A 16,439-nucleotide genomic window follows, 5' to 3' on the forward strand; every position below is an offset into this window, starting at 1 on the left:
TAACACTAGTATTTGGAAAACAGGCAGATCTCTAAATTTGAGTCCAGCTTGGGTGTATGGCAGATTAACGTACAAGCCAAAACACTTGTCTGGGCTGAAAGATAACTGCAGCTGGGCTTTTTGACAGATTTTGCTCATAGAATGAGGAGACAAGGTCATGGGACTCTGACCTTAGTACCCAGCTGTTCCTCACAACTATATGCAGTTCTGCCCTAATTGCCTGTGGTCTGTCTGGGTAGAGGCTAGTGGATACTGGCGAGGAGGAAGTGTAGGGAAGGGCTCTGTCTGTGCAGTATAAAATAAGGCTTTATTTCTGCTAGGTAAAAACTGCTCAGTGTGGTTTTTTGCGGATAGCAACACAACCACCACCACCTATGCTCTGTAAGCCCAATCTAGTCGGGTTCCCCAGAATGATCTGTGGTGGAATCATATTTCAGGTTATACTTCAGGCCTTTGGAGAAGGATAGGTATTTTTTAGGTCTTCCCTGGAGAGCAACTTCCTCTTTATTTTTATTTTATTTTTGCGGTGGGGGCAGAATCTCACTATGTAGACCAGGCTGGCCTCTGCCTGCCTCTGCCTCCCGAGTACTAGTATTAATATTAAACTCATGTGCCACTATGCTCAGGAAAGAATTTTAACAAGGCTACATCCTGAGACCCTGTCTCACTAAAACAAACAAACATACATACCGGAGGAAAAAACAAACAAACCCCAAACTAAGTAACTCTAGGGTAGGAATTAAGTTCCTATGGATACGAGTAACCCCTATCCGCAGTGGCTCAGCGCCTCAAGCGAGTCAGGGCTGTGCATGCGCTGTCGGTGGAGCCAAACCTTGGAACAGTCTTTCCCACAGCATAGGTGAGCTTTAGAAGGAGTTCAGAAGTGACGCTGTGTGCAATCGTCATTGCGCATTGGAACCGCTGTGGTAGCTTGGGAAACGTCGAACCCGCCCATGGGCAAGGGGCGGGATTTCCGGTGTGGCTCTTATTGGGAAATCAGGACTTCCGGTGGCGGGTCTGTAGCTGGCTGCTGAGCGAGCTCCACAGTGATTCTGTTCCCCTTCACAGCATCCGAGGATGTCACAGCTTGGGTCCCGGGGCCGCCTGTGGTTGCAGAGCCCCACCGGTGGGCCACCTCCTATATTCCTGCCGTCGGATGGCCAAGCCCTGGTCCTCGGTCGGGGACCCCTGACCCAAGTGACGGACCGGAAGTGCTCCCGAAACCAAGGTGGGCACGGGAGTGGAACTGCGGCAGCGAGTGGGATTGGAAGCAAAGGAGCTTATGCCTAACCAGAAGCAAGACGAGGCATTATGGGAGGGACAAAGAGGATCTGGGAGATTGTCACGGGGGGGAGGGGACGGCAGGAGGAGGAGGAGGATACAACAGAGAGACGGTCGCTGGACAGGATACATCAGGCCATGGTGCATCAGGCCATGGCCAAGACGTCGGTCTACCCAATGTATCTCATGGAACAAGCTGACCCTACAGAATATATATATATATATATATATATGTATGTATGTATGTATGTTCTGGGCAAGTCCAGGTCTCTGGCAATCCTAGGACTCCGAAGGACCTGGTCTTATTGAGGAATAAACTGCCTCGGGCCGGGAATGACACACACCTGTTATCCAGAGAGTTGGATAGTAGAGGCATGAGAATCAGTTCAAGCCCAGCCTCTAGTATGTAGCAAGCTCAAGGCTATCCTTGGCTACCTGCGGTCGAGAATAGAGGAAGAAAGGGAGAAAGTTCCTCTTCTACTTAAGTCCAAGTAGTAGACTGTAGTTGGCCACGCCCCTGTATGCGATGTAAACCCTGACTCCACCCCCTTACCCTCAGTGGAGGTGACTGCAGATCCTGAAACCTGGACAGTAGCCGTGAAACAGGTACGAGTGTCCCGGCAGTGGGCAGCAAGGACTTGGGAGAGGGGCCGGGTGGAGGACAACCCTTCAGAAGGCTGGTCAGCTCTCTTTTCCACTGCGTCAGACTAGAAGCCTCTACTTTCAAAGTTCTGACTGGCCACAAGAAGTGAATAGGTGGGAAGATTAAAAATCTGATTGGGAAGTAATGTATTGAGCTTGGTGGCAAGGGGGTGGTGCCAACCCAAGCTCCTCCTTTGTCTGCAGCTGGGTGTTAACCCATCAACTGTTGGGGGCCAGGAGTTGAAGCCAGGATTGTCTGGCTCTCTAAGCTTGGGGGATGTCCTTTATCTGGTTAATGGCCTGTATCCCCTGACCCTGCGTTGGGAAGAGATCAGCACACCAGGATCCCAGCCAGATACTCCACCAGACACTCCTGTGGATCCAGAGGAGGGAGAGGATACTGAGCCTCAGAAAAAGCGAGTGCGGAAAGCCTCCCCTGGCTGGGAGAACTTAAAGAAGTTACTGGTGTTCACACCATCTGCAGTGAAGCCCCGGGGCAAGGTGAGGCCGCCACCACCGCTGCTGCCACCACCACAGGCTAGCCATTTAATTCAAAGTTTCCTGGGCAGCCCTGAGCCTCAACTGTTCTGTGCAGAGATGGCTGAGACCCCAGTGGTGGCCACCACCACTGAGGTACAGATCAGTGGTGACCAGACCTTTCTTGGATGTTTTCATGGGTCACTCTGAAATGAGGCCACAGAAAGTGTGTGGTCTAGTTCCCTGTGGGCACTCAGCCAACAGTGAGGTTTGTTTTTTAAGAAATTACACGAGCCTGCATGATTTTATGTGTACTGTATGCATGCAGGTGGCTGCAGAGACCAGAGAGCATTGGGTGCCCTGGAGCTGTAGTTAGTGGCAGTTATGAGCCATCTGACATGTGTGTACTGTTAACCACTGAGTCATCTCTCCGACTCTTCCAACAAAGCCCTTTGCTCTTTCTGAGCTGTTATTCTCCAAGGAGAATGCTCAGAGAAAAAGGGCTAGTGACATATTGGTCCCTACTAAAAACTGGAAGTGGAGGGCAGAGGACACAGAAGGGTAATACTGGTATTTAAAGGCTGGTGTCTCCAGGTGGTGGTGGTACACGCTTTTAATGCCTGGGAGTCAGAGGCAGGCAGATCTCTGTGAGTTCAAAGCCAGTCTGATCTACAGAGTGAGTTCCAAGACAGCCAAGGCTGCACAGAGAAACCCTTGTCTTGAAAAGGAAGAAAAGGCTGGTGTCAATAAGGAAGGTCAGAGATGACAGTATTGTTGTCCCTGTTGTTGGTGATACCAGGTGGCTGCCTTTGATCTAGATGGGACCCTCATCACCACCCGCTCTGGAAAGGTCTTCCCCACTAGCCCTAGTGACTGGAGGTGAGGAGGGACATGGGAAAAGGCTGGGACAGGAGCCCAGAGTCCTTTAGATCACAAGTCACACCTGCTGCTTCCCATCAACCTTAGGATTCTGTACCCAGAGATCCCAAAGAAGCTCCAGGAGCTGGATGCTAAGGGCTACAAGGTATGTGGGTGTGTGCACGGTTAGGTGTGGGAGTCTGTGCTTATGTGTACACGGACACATGCATATGCATGTATAGAGTTCAGGCTGAGCTCTGGTGACAGGGCTCCAGTGTATCCCTGTCTGTCCCTAGCTGGTAATCCTCACCAACCAAATGGGCATCGGGAGAGGCAAGCTGCCAGCAGAGGTGTTCAAGGCCAAGGTGGAAGCTATATTGGAGAAGCTAGGGGTCCCATTTCAGGTACGGCCAGAAGGGACACTTAGGGACTATGTGGGACAGGGACCCTGAGAGAACATGCCAATGTGTGGGGTGGAGGCCTTGGCTGGGATCATGCTGACAGGAACTGTCCTCTGAGATCCCAAGGGGACAGACACTAAGGACACTGTGGCCTGGCCACCTCCATAGGTGCTGGTGGCAACACATGCGGGCCTAAACCGAAAGCCAGTGAGTGGCATGTGGGACCATCTGCAGGAGCAGGTAATCGAGCGCCCTCCTGCCTTTTATGCTGCTCATCCCAGCCCTCCCCTCACGGCACAGGTAGTCACTGGAAATGCCTAGAGGAGCTGGGGGCGTAGGGTAACCAGGTCCAGCCTCTTGAGAGGTCTGAGGCAGTGTTAGATAAGCAGAGATGCTCAGGGCTAAGGGGGAGAGCCTGGTAGGTAGCGGGGACATGGGAAACAGGCTGAGAAGGAAGTGGCCCATAGGTAGGAACATACAGATTCAGGAAGGCCCACCTTGATTAGGGCCACAAGTTGGAAGAGCAGGGAGGGTAGGCTGCTAAGGGATGTGCGCCCTCTGGAGGCCACTGGGGGAGCAGGCGAGACACTCATCAGCAATGCCCTTGTGTGTGTGTCCAGCCAGCCCCTCTGCTGTCCCATATGGTGAGACTTCTCACTGCCTCTCTTTGCAGGCCAACGAGGGCATCCCCATCTCCATCGAGGACAGTGTCTTCGTGGGAGGTAAGAAGCACAGGCCTCTGGGGATTCAGGAACCCTCGCTGAGCTCAGTGTTGGACAGGGTTGCCCTCTCCTTACAGATGCAGCAGGGCGCCCAGCCAACTGGGCCCCAGGGAGGAAGAAAAAGGATTTCTCCTGTGCAGACCGCCTGGTAAGCCTGGTGTCTTGTCCCCTGCCCTGTCCATGTGACACCCACCCTCACTGCACCTCTGAACCCACCTGACCTCTGCTTTCCCTCCCCAGTTCGCCCTTAACGTCGGCTTACCCTTTGCCACTCCCGAGGAGTTTTTTCTTAAGTGGCCAGCAGCACGCTTTGAGCTTCCAGCTTTTGACCCGGTGAGGCCCAAAAGGGAAGAGAGTGAGAGGCCCTTGTTGGCTCCCTGGGCTCACACCCCCTTTTTGTTCCCCTGCCAGAGGACCATCTCCAGTGCTGGGCCCCTCTACCTCCCAGAGTCCAGCTTCCTCCTGAGCCCCAACCCAGAGGTGGTGGTCGCAGTAGGATTCCCTGGGGGTGAGATGCCACAGCCCGACCTCTGGCTGCCCCTGGCACTCATTGGGGTCCTAGGCACTAGCTGATGGCTGCACTGCCCCCACAGCCGGCAAGTCCACTTTCATCCAGAAGCACCTGGTGTCAGCTGGATATGTCCACGTGAACAGAGTGAGTGGGGCTGCACCCTCCACTCCCTGCCGCCGTTTCAAGGATGGGAGCTCCCCAGATTGACTTGTTACCTGCTGGTGGGTCCCACAGGACACGCTGGGCTCGTGGCAGCGCTGTGTGAGCACATGCCAGGCAGCACTAAGGCAGGGGAAGCAAGTCGTGATTGATAACACCAACCCAGATGTCCCAAGTCGAGCCAGGTACTGGAAACTCATGTGGGTACCAGGGGAGTACTGTGTGTACTAGGGGAGCACTGCGTGTACTAGGGGAGCACTGAGTGTACTAGGGGAGCACTGAGTGTACTAGGGGAGCACTGAGTGTACTAGGGGAGTACTGCGTGTACTAGGGGAGCACTGAGTGTACTAGGCAGCAGTAACAGCAGTTTTGCCTTCACAGGTACATCCAATGTGCCAAAGATGCAGGTGTGCCCTGCCGCTGCTTCCACTTTTGTGCTACAATAGAGCAGGCACGCCATAACAACAGGGTGAGCCACTCTCCAGTCCCCGTCCCACCCCTCCCCTCATCTAAGCCCTGCACCCTCTAACCTTTGTGCCATTTTGCAGTTCCGTGAGATGACCGACCCCTCGCATGAGCCAGTGTCAGACATGGTCATGTTTAGCTACAGGTTCGGGGTTCGGGGGTTCTGGAGGGGGTGGGGAGGTGGGGTATAGAGCTTCACACCCTCCCACCCCATCCCACAGGAAGCAGTTTGAGCCGCCCACACTGGCCGAAGGCTTCCTGGAGATCCTTCAGGTCCCATTTCGGCTACAGGAGCACCTGGACCCTGCACTGCAGCGGCTTTACTGCCAGTTCTCAGAGGGCTGAGTCCTCAATAAACACTGCTCACAGCCACCTTGCTGGGGGTAGTGGAAGGCAAACCAGGTGTCACGGCATTCTGCATTGAGCTCGGGCTTACACGTGGCCTCTTGTGCACCCAGTACCTGGCCTGGGGGCTTGAGCAGCCACAGCCATTTTGTGGTGGGGGGAAAACCAGGACCTGACTCAGCAGTCAGCAACAGGTTTTAGAACCCAGCTGTGGTACACTGGACTCGAGACTGCAGTCTCAGGATGTTAAGTTTAACCAGGTACAGGAGAGTATAGGGTGTCACGTGGGTAACTAGCCTGATGAGCCTGCTTCTCCATCGTCTTAGAGATGGTTGAACATCACACATCCCCCAAACTTCAAGACTTAGCAGCTGTGCTTGGGGTAGACCCACACCATGTAAGTGCATGAGACATACCTATCCTGCCCTGAGCACAGAACAAGCAGGGAGGGATAGATAGCATGTGGGTTAAAAGGCTTTATTAGGGAAACATACAGGGGCAAGGACCATCCTTGGGAGACCTCAGGACGCTGTCCTCCAGGTTGCTGGGCAGGTACAGTCCCCAGGAGCCCCTGTTCAGAAGCATCTGACCTGGGAGGCAGTGGGAGGGGCAGCTTCTACTAGTGAAACTGCACCCTACTCCTCCCCGGTACTTAAGCTGTGGCCCCGGCACCCATTCCTTGCCAGGGGTATTGGTTAACAGGAGGCAGCAGCTCATGCAGCAGGTCTCTCTTAAGGCCAGGGCCACCCTGCTGCTTCCCACAGACACAAGTGCTGCTCACCAGTCTCCATTGGGGCCTCGTCTGGGACTGTGGCCCACCCAGCCTAGGAGTCCACTAGCCACCCATCTGCAGAGGAAAGAAACCAGGGGAGGGGTCAGAAGTAGGCACCCAGGGGCAGGGCGCAGTGAGGTATGCATAGTAGAGCCAGCTCACCCCTCGCTGCTGCTGCTCCTGCTCCAGGCTTCGCTGCAGGACCTGCTGCTGGTTGGCAATGACACGACGAATACCATTGACAAAGTTGCTCTGGTCGTGCGGGATGAGGCCAATGAAGATCTTTTTCTCGGAGGAGTACAGCAGCATGAGCACGCGGACCTCGCATGAGGCCTTATAGGAGAAGTGCACGCAGCCCGCCTAACAGCAGGCCCAAGTCAGGACACTCATTCACCCTCAGCCACAAGCCGGCCAGCCCACCTGGGAACAGCCGGACCCAAGACTACTGGCCCCTAACGGCAGGCCCCAGGGTCCATGGCTTCCCGGCTTAGGCACCACCCTGGGCAAGCTTCATTTCCCTTACACTGGAGACAAGACCCACAAAGCTCAGACCCTCGATGTTTAACTAACCACGGGCTCCCCAAGGTCCTGAGGTCCCTCACTACTATCCAGCTCAGGGTTTACCTACCTACAGGGAAACTGAAGCCCTGGAGCTGGTGGGTGTAGACCTTGGGGGCTTCCCTAGGAATTCTGGGCCAAGCTGAACAACATGCGTTGGTTAGTAGTCTGCCTCTAGCTGGGGGGCTAGCTGGTACACTGTCTTCAAGTACTGACAAGCCTGCTGCCTCAGTTCTCCAGTGGAGGCCATAGTCAGGGTATGGAAACACATAGGAGGCCCTGGGGTGTAAGGGTGCAGAGCATCCTATCTGCATAGGTGAGCCAGAGGCCCCACCACAGCTTCCACAAGCAGCTGCATTAGTCTGCCTCCTTGGCTGCTGCCCTCTACTCACGAAGCCATTGTCCATGATCCGGCACAGGCTCTTCAAAGTCTCCATGTCCTTAGTGAAATGGAACTGGACCAGGCGTGAGTTCCGGAACAGTGGCACGAGGGTGGTCTGTGGGAAGGCCAAGGGGTACTTCATGGAATCCCAGCTTGCTATGGAAGCCAGGCAGCACTCTGCACCAGCCTACCACTGGGGTCTGTAGCCCACCCCCAGGCTGGCATCCCCTGGCCTCTCACCAGCAACTGCTGTGGAATGAGCTGCATGAAGAGCCTCCGAGGCCACTGGTCGGTTCTCCTGCCATGCAAGACAGCAGGCATCAGTCAAAAGTTCTCCCCCAGGGGCCTGCACTGCAAATGTGCCCACCTGGCACCCCACCGTGACTCACAGGATCTCCCCTTGGTTCACGTAGACATGGGATGGCAGCCACCTCTTGGACCGGCTATTGGGCTCAGGCCTGGGCTTTGGGGCAGAGCGAGAGGGCACTTCAGGGGAGGGCAGCTTAGGGCCAGCAGCCCACACAGCCCCGGCAGCTCACCTCCTGCCACTCCATGACACCACTCCATGCCAAGAATTTATTGTTGACAATCTGAACAGGTCCGGAGTGCACACCTCCTGGGCCCACGGCCTGTGGACAGGAAACCAGCACCCGGTCATCAGCATTAACTCAGAATTCCCCACTAGCTAGCTGCAGCCATGACTTCAAACCCCAGCAGGTAAATGACTGGTCCCACCTTCACTGCCAGCACTCTGTGCTCTCAAGTGGCCCAAGACAAGTCTTGGTCCCTGGGTCGCACGGAGGACCACAGTTACCTGAGCTAAAACAGGCCTCATGAGAAAGGTGTTATCAACATCAGATAGTCAGGCGCCAGGATGCATGGTCACCCTCCAGAGACTTTGGGCCTCTTGCCAAACCTGCCACCTCAACTCCTGCTCTATAGGTGACTCTGCACCCAGGCCCATGCTCTAGTTCTGCCTCTTGGAAGCCTATAAAGCTACGTTCCCCTCAAGCCCATCTGGTGATGGCACTGCCTTGTCACAGCTCCCCCATCTTGATGCCACACTCCACACCAGTCAGATGCGGTGGGTCTACCAAGGGTAGGAGCAGGAGCAGGAGCAGGTTACCCTTAGCTGGCACACCTGTTTGCGGGTGGTGATGACCTGCCGTATGGCATTGACGAAACCGCTCTGGTCATAGGGGATGAGGCCCATGAAGATCTTCTTTTTAGACGAGTACAAGAGCATGAGCACACGCACCTCGCAAGGAGAAATGTGGGGGAAGAGCATGCAGCCTGCCTGTGGGGACAGGGCTGCAGGTCAGAGTCCTGGTCCTCCACACTGAACATCTTACCTGCCTGGAGAGGCCCAGACTCAGCGAAACACAATCAAGGCTTTCCCCAGAGCAGATGAACTGCTCTTGGCCACCTAAGCACCCGATGACTTTATAAGGCAGGGATGGGTGTGAGCCAAGGACCATGTGTGGCTGTGTCTCTTCCTTCTCTACCAACCCCAGCCCCACTGCTGGGTTAAAGCAGGTGCAGGGGGCTGGAGAGAAGGCTCAGGAGTGAGAACTGGCCGCTCTGTTTGGACCAAGGTTTGGTTCCCACCCACATGGCAGTTCACAACCTTGCATTCAATCCCATGGGATCTGGCGGCCTCTTCTGGTCTCTGCAGCACCAGGCACACATGATACACACATACCATTTAAAAAGAAAAATCCTTAAATTTTTAAAGAGCAGGTGGCAGGCCAGGCTGCTGTGCCTCCCAAGGCTAGCTTCCCAATCTGTAAGACACAGCAACAGCATGCACAGGGACAGCCACGTAGCCACGACTATGCAACACTAAGTTACGCAGGGTGCCAGTTCCTCTTCAATGGGAAGGCAGCTATCTGTAGGCTATCCGGTCCCGGGCCAGGGTACAGAAGTGCCTATACCTAGCTGGCCAGCCTTCTGGACTAATTCTCCAGACCCTGGGCCCAGCTCTGGGATACTAGAGCTGCTGCTGGCATGGGGTTGCAGCCATGCCATATCCCAGTCTGTGGGGCCCAGAAACGGGACAAATCCTTGGAGGTGGCCAAGTAGGAGGAATAGACCAGCCTAAGGCAGAGCTGGGGTTGAGCCTGGAGTCCAATCCTCTGCATGCATGGGCTGGTGACTTCCTCTCACCCTGTACCGCCACCTGCTGCAGTCCAGTGACCTCAAACTGGGTCCACAGCAGTAGAGGCTGGCCACCAGACGACAGCACCACCCCACATGTGGTCCTGAGAAGCAAAGCCTTCTGGGCTCCACTTCACAGGCAGGAGATGGGAGCAGCATGCACTTTGGCCAACCCATAGGCTCGTGTGCCTGTCCCATTACAGTCCCACCCACCAACGTCCTGGAATGGCCATTCAAGAGGCACGGGAAGACTCCCACTACAGGGCAGAACTAGGTCCCCACCACCACCCCCCATTCCCACTCACGAAGCCATTGCCCATGATGCGGCAGAGGCCCTTGAGGGAGTCACAGTCTCTGTTGGTGAAGTGGAACTGGGCCAGCTGAGAGTTTCGGAACAGGGGGCCCAGTGTGGTCTGTGGATGACAAGCGGAGCCACTGATCACGGTGAGGCAAATATGGGGAGATTCTGGGGTGGAAGTTTGGCTCTGGGGGCAGGGCTTGGGTTATGTGGGTGGGGCCAGGGTTTGGGGGGCACAGCCCCACCAATCTCACCAGCAGCTGCTGTGGGATGAGCTGCATGATCAGCTTCTGGGGCCACTGGTCCGTCTCCCTGCAGTAGGGGGTGCATCAGAAGCCATTCCCTGCATCCTAGGCCGCCCCAGGCTCTGCCCACTCCCACACTCACAGGTTCTCGCCCTGGTTCACATAGGCCTGGCAGGGCAGGGTGCGCTTCAGCTTTGCTGTGGAGTCCGAGAAGGGTCTACGCTTCTGCAGGTAGGAGGTGGGGGTGGGAGAGTCAGCCGAGTGCCTGGGGCCACCCATACCCTCCACCTGCTCAGGGATTCGGGTGGCCCAGCCAGCCTCACCTCCTGCCACTCCAGCACACCACTCCAGGCCAGCAGTTTGTTGCTGAGCCGGTGCTCGTTCACTGCAAGTCCCCCAAGAGTCAGCCCGGGTGAAGAGGGCCCGATAGGCCCTAGGGCCCCAAAGACTCGAGCACCTTCCTGCAGCAGAGGGGAGAATTCTTAGGTCACTCAAGGTTAGGCCATTCCACACATCCTGGAGGGGTCATCCTCAGGTCCACACTCAGTCCCCAGGTCCACACTTCAGGTCCTGACGCCCTTCCCCAGCAGTCCAGACCTCAAAGCTTGACCCTTAGGCCAATCTGTCGGAAAACTGTGGGCAGCATCTCCAGTACTCAGAGCCATCGTAAGGCCCCTGTTACCCCTAAGAGGAGCCTCCCACAAAGGATAGCATTCGCTGAGGACCCCAAGGTGGCAGTGACCAGAAACCAAGTAAAAAGAGCATCCTGGAGAACAATGGGGAGTCTAAGCAAGCCAGAGTCTACCCTGAACACATGCTGAACAATGGTGCCAAGCATGGCCACATACCCTCTCTCCCCCGCACTCCAGGGTGCAAGCTAAACTCTTTTTAGCCAAAATATCTCCAAAAGATCAGTCAGCCCCCTGGGGCAGGCTTTGACCAGACAGACCCAAGTGTGCCTCCAGACCAGAGACCTTTCTGACAGTCACCAATGCATCTGCTGCTCACTGCTAAACTCATGAGGCCTTCCTACCAAGTTCAATGACTAACCAGAAAGTGTTTTTCCAGGGACCTAAGGAGCAGAACTGCCTAGGTCTTCAGTTAACACTGCTGAGTGGCCTTCATGATGAAACATAGTTCTGCAGACCCAAGCTCTCAGGATCAAAGCAAACAGGCACACTGGCTGCCTAGTCTGGGTGTGTCTCGGGACACTACAAGTGGCCACATGTGTCAGCATGTACCCCGCCACACAGTCAGTGAAAATCAGGCACACACACTTAGGAACCTAAACAAAATCCAGGACTATTCAAGTGTGGGGTGGGGGATGATAGCCATTAAGATGCTTAAGGTGTGTGTTTGCCTGCACCCGCAACACCTGTATGCCCACAACAGCAGGGAAACAAACTAGGAACAAGAAGCCCACTAGGTGCGACTCCGAAGTTAAGTTCGTGTCTACGCATGCGTGCGCACTGCATGGCAAAGCCAAGTCACATTTGTGGGAAAGGAACTCATCTGAGGACCCCAGGAACAGCTCTCAACACCAAGAGAAAACTTCAAGCCTAGGCTGTGCTACAGCGAGGGGTGTGTCTGCGTTCCTCAGGTGATCCAAGTGGCAGACCCGCCTCAGCTCCTCTGAGAGCAACATCGTCATAAGTCTGAAGTGGTCAGAGCCAGGCCAGGGAATAGCTCACAGCTGGCCAAGCATGCGCAGGTGTGGCCAAGTCAACCATCACAATGGGGACAATTTTGTTGCCCCATGAAAACCTCAATGTTTCTAGAAAGTGCGCGCACGTTTATTGAGTGGCCCAAAACGTGACAACCCCACGAATTTACAGGGCTGAATGTTTACCTTAAGCTTTACCTTAATTAAGGCTTAAGGTCTGGGCTCGCTGCGGAGCGGGCGGGTATGCAAATAGAGGGACTGTCCACAGACGCCATCTGGCCCCGGGGGACAACGCCCCCGCGAGCAACAGCTGGGCGCGCGTGTACGCGCCGGGTTCCTCCGCCGGCCGCCTCGCACACTTCCAGACCCGGAGGCCGAGGACCAACTTTGCAATTGGAAAAACAAGCGTGCACCCCAGGCGCCCCCCGCACGCGTGTGCAGCCGGCCGCGCAGTCAGCAGTAATTCGAACCCGCCCCGCCTCCGTACCCCGCCCCCCGCCCAGCCCGCCGCGCAACAAAGGGGAGCGCCCAGAGCCGATCGAGGACTGATCCGGGACCCCGGGGTGCGCCCTCCCGTGGGAGGCCCCTGGGCGCCGCGGACAAAGGCGCCCGCCAGGGGAGGGGTGGCGGGGCGGGGCGTGCGTGGAAGGCTCTGGAAACAGGCCGTGGGACTCACCATGGGAGGGGCCGAACGAGCCCGGATCCGCGGTGGCTGCGGGCCTCGAGGACCGGCAGGCCAGGAACGTGAGCGCACGGCGCGGACGACAAGGGGCCGCGGTGGCCGGCCGCGACCTCCGAGGGGGCCTCCGGCGCCGGAGCGGTGCGGGGCACGGCGCGGGCGGACCATGGCGGGTACGAGGCCGTGGGCCTCACGGGGGTCTGCGGGTCCGCCGACCGACAGGCGCGGGAGCGCGGCTTCGGGGAGAAGCGGAGCGGGACCGCGGCGGGGGACGCGCCGCTGAGGGGTCGCCGCGGCCGAACCACTGCAGCGAACAGGGGAGGCCGGCGCCAACCAACGCGAAGCAGGGGGGAGGTGCGGGGGGGTGCTGGCGCCTACCAACGTGGAAGAAGAGGGAGAGCCGGGACCAACGCCGGGGAGAGGAGGAGCCGGCGCTAACCAACAGACTGTGGAGCTGGGGAGCCAGCGCTGACAAACAGGGACGGAGGACTGTGAGGGGGTGTGGCTGGAGCGAACCAAGAAGATCAGGGAGGGAGGATTTCAGACTTGGAAATGACAAGAGAGAAACTGCTACAGAGTTCAGGCTAGTGAGACAATACCAAGTCCTCACTGCTGGAGGAACAGAAGGCGGTAGACAGGATAATGGGTGGCGCGACGGAGCCTACCACCTGACTGAGGGGTAGATGTAGAAACCAGGCGTTGTTGCGTCTTGGAGGCGGTGACGTGGCAAGGTGGCTAAAAGACTACAACTTCCAGTGGGTCTTTTGCGGCCTGGGCGTGACCTAGAGGCTAGGCATAGCTGCGGGCCCATTTGTCCAGGGTCTGCCCACTGTCCCTCTCCCAGATCACGTTCTTGATCTGAAAGGACTGCGCAGTGGTATATCTTCTGTTTGCTTTTCACCTGTGATGTTATCCAGCCTTAGACTACCTGAGCTCAATATAAGTGGCGTTGTGTCTTCTCAGTGTTAGCTGACTTTGAACTCCTGAGCCTTCTGTCTTCACCTTTACTACTTGGCTGTCGAGCTATATATATATATATATATATTATAGGGTACTGAGGTTTGGATTTATAGCCTCTTGCATGCTAGAAGTTCTCTCCAGTCTTCTCTTAAACTAGAAAACCTGTTTGTATTATATACTGTGTTCTTCCTTCCTGATTCATACACTACTTTGACCAAATTATATCAGGCCCCTGACAGCACACCACAAGCTATGATGCCTGTCAACTGAAACAGATGTCCTGGGCAGTAGGCTAGCTTTTTAAAAATCTCATGGTTTATAATTGATTTTTTAAAAAGGTAAGCTGGGCTGGGCAGTGGTGGTGCACGCCTTTAATCCCAGCACCTGGGAGCCAGAGGCAGGTGGATTTCTGAGTTCGAGGCCAGCCCGGTCTACAGAGTGAGTTCCTGGACAGCCAGGGCTACAGAGAGAAACCCTGTCTCGAAAAAACAAACAAAAAAAACCAAACCAAAACAAAAAGCAACAACAACAAAAAGATAAACCGGAAGGTGAGCAGCACAAGGAGTCAGGTGTAAAGGTTCTTGTCTGCCATTGAGCCTGACAACCTGGGTTCAATCTCCCCAAACCACGTGGTGGGAGAAGCAAACCGACCCCTTACAAAGTGCTCCCTGAGCCCCACACAAGTCCTGTGGCACATGAACACATAGATAATTCAGAGTCTGCATGCACTCCAAAGTGAGCTCAAAACCTGAATAGGCAACTGACTTAATATGATGGCCTTGTCTCAAAATTAGTAACAACAAACCAACAATAATAATAATAGAGATTGGGGAATCTAGGAGTGGTGGCACTAGACATTAATTAAAAGGTAAGGGGAAAGAGGAGTTCAAGGTCATCTTCAGCAACCTCATGAGACTGAAGCCAGCCTGAGTTACACAAGAGTGCCTCAGTAGCAGTGACAGTAAGGAATCCAGGCAGAGCCCAAAGCTGACTAGTGGAGCAGGGTGGCTACAAATGCAGTTGGTGGCAGCAGTGGCAACAGCTGATTTTGATGCATGGCCCAAAGGATTTTGCAGGCCGACGGGGATAAAGGAGGGAAGGAAAACCAGAACATCAGAACTGTCAAGGGCAAGCAGTTTGTTTTGTTTTTCATGACAAGGTTTGTCTATGTAGTTCTGGCTGTCCTAGAACTTGCTCTGTAGACCAGGCTGGCCTTGAACTCCCAGAGATTCACCTGCCCTTGCCTCCCAAGTGCTGAAATTAAAAGCATGTACCACCGCCTTCCAGACCCACTACTGATTTTATAATCCTTGCAAGTTGTGGATAGCCAGAGCTATACATTTGAAAGACTGTCTCAAAAAAAGGTGCTGGAAAGACGGCTCAGCAATTCAGAACACTTACTGCTCTTCCAGAGGATCCAAGTTGGATTCCCAGTACCCATATGGGAGTTTCACAAATACGTATGATTCCAGTTCCAGGGGACCAGATGTCCTCTTTTGGCCTCTACAGGCACCAAGTACACACAGACAGACAAGCAAAACACCCACAAACATAAAGGAAACATTTAAAATTAAATGGAAAGAAAACGTGTGATGGTGTAGTTACAATTTTGAGATTTGTTTTTTTTTGTTTTTTGTTTTTTGTTTTTTTGTTTTTTTGTTTTTTTGTTTTTTTTTTTGCCACTAGTACTTATTTTTTACCGCTATGTTTTTGTTTTAATCCCAGGTGTGGGGTGTGGGGCTACTTCAGACTGTCCCCAGCAGCTATGCTTCCCTTCTTGCTCTAGCAGAGGCACGGTTTTGCCAGCTGCAGATAGTTTCTGTGATTGTGTGACGTTTGGAATTCTGGGGATTTTTCAGAGTGCATATGAATGCTAAGACCCCAAGTGGCAGAGTGGGTTGTTGGTTGCAGTTTGTTTAGTCCTATGCAAAGAGCAACAAGAAGAAATTAGATATCCTGACAGCAAAGATCAAACTTGCCCCCAAGGAACTTGACATGCCTAATTAGCAGCAAGTACTCTAAAGATGTTATGCTAATGATTCAGGGATCTTTTTCCTTTTCTCTCTATCCTTTTATCTCTCCTATCTAGTGCTAAGGGGGCTGAAAAGGTGCAAGAGATGATGGAGAAAAGGAAGAACCCACAAAGTAGCAAAAGAGAGCAACATAGTGGCACATGCCTTTTAATCACTAAGGGGAGGATGGGGAGGGAATCTCCCCATCCAGGCCAGACTAGCCTACAGAGAGAGTTCCAGGATAGCCAGAGAGGGCTACCCAGAGAAACCCTGACTCAAATAACAGGCAAAAGCAGAGAACATGCAGTGAGGTGGCTCAGCAGAATGAAACAGAACTTGCTGCCCAAGTCTGACATGACCCGAGTTGTAATACCTGAAACATTAGGATTCTCAAAAGTTATCTTCTGACCACACAAAACAGAATCAGGGCATGGCAGGGCAAGCTGGAAATCAGATGGCTGAGTGCTTAACTGGCTTGCAGGGAGCCCTTGGTTCCGTGGGAGCACCACATGAATCAGATGTGATTGTGCAGGCTTCTAATCCCAGCACTTAAGGAATGGAGACAGATTAGTTCAAGGTTGTCCTCTGCTACATAAAGAGTTCCGAGGCCAGTCTAGGCTACACTAGACTGTCTCAAAAGAAAAGGGGGTCTTGCCATGGAAATTGTGCAGTCCTGGGTGGACAAAAGTAAATACGATCACAAAGAATGTGTGTTACATATAAACATAAACTGGGTCATTCTGTCAGTGTAGCAATGGCCATGAGGAAGAAGGAGCAAAGACAGGCATGGCCAGCTTTCAGCCAGAATACAGCCTGGATTTAAAGACCCCACCAGAAGTTAAGGAATTGTAG

The 16,439-nt window shown here is 54.2% G+C and overlaps 2 protein-coding genes across 3 annotated transcripts; one reads left to right on the forward strand and one right to left on the reverse strand.

The window, feature by feature from the left end:
* Positions 1–823: 823 nt before the first annotated feature.
* Pnkp (polynucleotide kinase 3'-phosphatase) lies at positions 824–5,914 on the forward strand. The gene is made up of 16 exons (XM_031386470.1): positions 824–1,228; positions 1,841–1,887; positions 2,128–2,424; positions 3,200–3,279; positions 3,367–3,424; positions 3,555–3,662; positions 3,828–3,899; positions 4,333–4,381; positions 4,459–4,529; positions 4,622–4,714; positions 4,793–4,889; positions 4,975–5,036; positions 5,127–5,236; positions 5,433–5,520; positions 5,600–5,661; positions 5,738–5,914. Exons 1-16 carry the CDS (start codon positions 1,078–1,080, stop codon positions 5,859–5,861), a joined length of 1,569 nt encoding a protein of 522 aa, XP_031242330.1. The 5' UTR covers positions 824–1,077; the 3' UTR covers positions 5,862–5,914.
* A 408-nt stretch (positions 5,915–6,322) lies between these two features.
* Positions 6,323–13,267, reverse strand: Ptov1 (PTOV1 extended AT-hook containing adaptor protein). 2 transcript variants are annotated; one of them, XR_004123021.1, is made up of 13 exons: positions 12,613–13,267; positions 10,597–10,734; positions 10,416–10,498; positions 10,283–10,340; positions 10,036–10,143; positions 8,715–8,870; positions 8,113–8,202; positions 7,963–8,036; positions 7,814–7,871; positions 7,584–7,688; positions 6,796–6,993; positions 6,643–6,708; positions 6,323–6,451 (listed from the first exon to the last, which is right to left on the reverse strand). XR_004123021.1 is itself a non-coding variant. In XM_031386471.1 (12 exons), the coding sequence occupies exons 1-12, from the start codon at positions 12,781–12,783 to the stop codon at positions 6,697–6,699; spliced, it is 1,251 nt and encodes a 416-aa protein (XP_031242331.1). In that variant the 5' UTR covers positions 12,784–13,267; the 3' UTR covers positions 6,323–6,696. The 2 variants fall into 2 exon arrangements, 1 of the variants encoding a protein (XP_031242331.1); XM_031386471.1 differs by having other exon boundaries at positions 6,323–6,708.
* Positions 13,268–16,439: the final 3,172 nt, after the last annotated feature.

This window comes from Mastomys coucha, unplaced genomic scaffold (assembly GCF_008632895.1).
Source record: "Mastomys coucha isolate ucsf_1 unplaced genomic scaffold, UCSF_Mcou_1 pScaffold21, whole genome shotgun sequence".
Taxonomy (NCBI): domain Eukaryota; kingdom Metazoa; phylum Chordata; class Mammalia; order Rodentia; family Muridae; genus Mastomys; species Mastomys coucha.

Excerpts from the sequence above, each read along its gene's own strand:
- Pnkp (XM_031386470.1), top strand. The coding sequence starts at position 1,078 with ATGTCACAGCTTGGGTCCCGGGGCCGCCTGTGGTTGCAGAGCCCCACC. Across the intron at positions 5,237-5,432 it reads GATGTCCCAAGTCGAGCCAG|GTACATCCAATGTGCCAAAG; the intron begins GTACTGGAAACT and ends TTGCCTTCACAG. Across the intron at positions 5,521-5,599 it reads AGGCACGCCATAACAACAGG|TTCCGTGAGATGACCGACCC; the intron begins GTGAGCCACTCT and ends GCCATTTTGCAG.
- Ptov1 (XM_031386471.1), bottom strand. The coding sequence starts at position 12,783 with ATGGTCCGCCCGCGCCGTGCCCCGCACCGCTCCGGCGCCGGAGGCCCC. Across the intron at positions 8,203-8,714 it reads TCATCACCACCCGCAAACAG|GCCGTGGGCCCAGGAGGTGT; the intron begins GTGTGCCAGCTA and ends TCCTGTCCACAG. Across the intron at positions 7,872-7,962 it reads GTGAACCAAGGGGAGATCCT|GAGAACCGACCAGTGGCCTC; the intron begins GTGAGTCACGGT and ends CTTGCATGGCAG.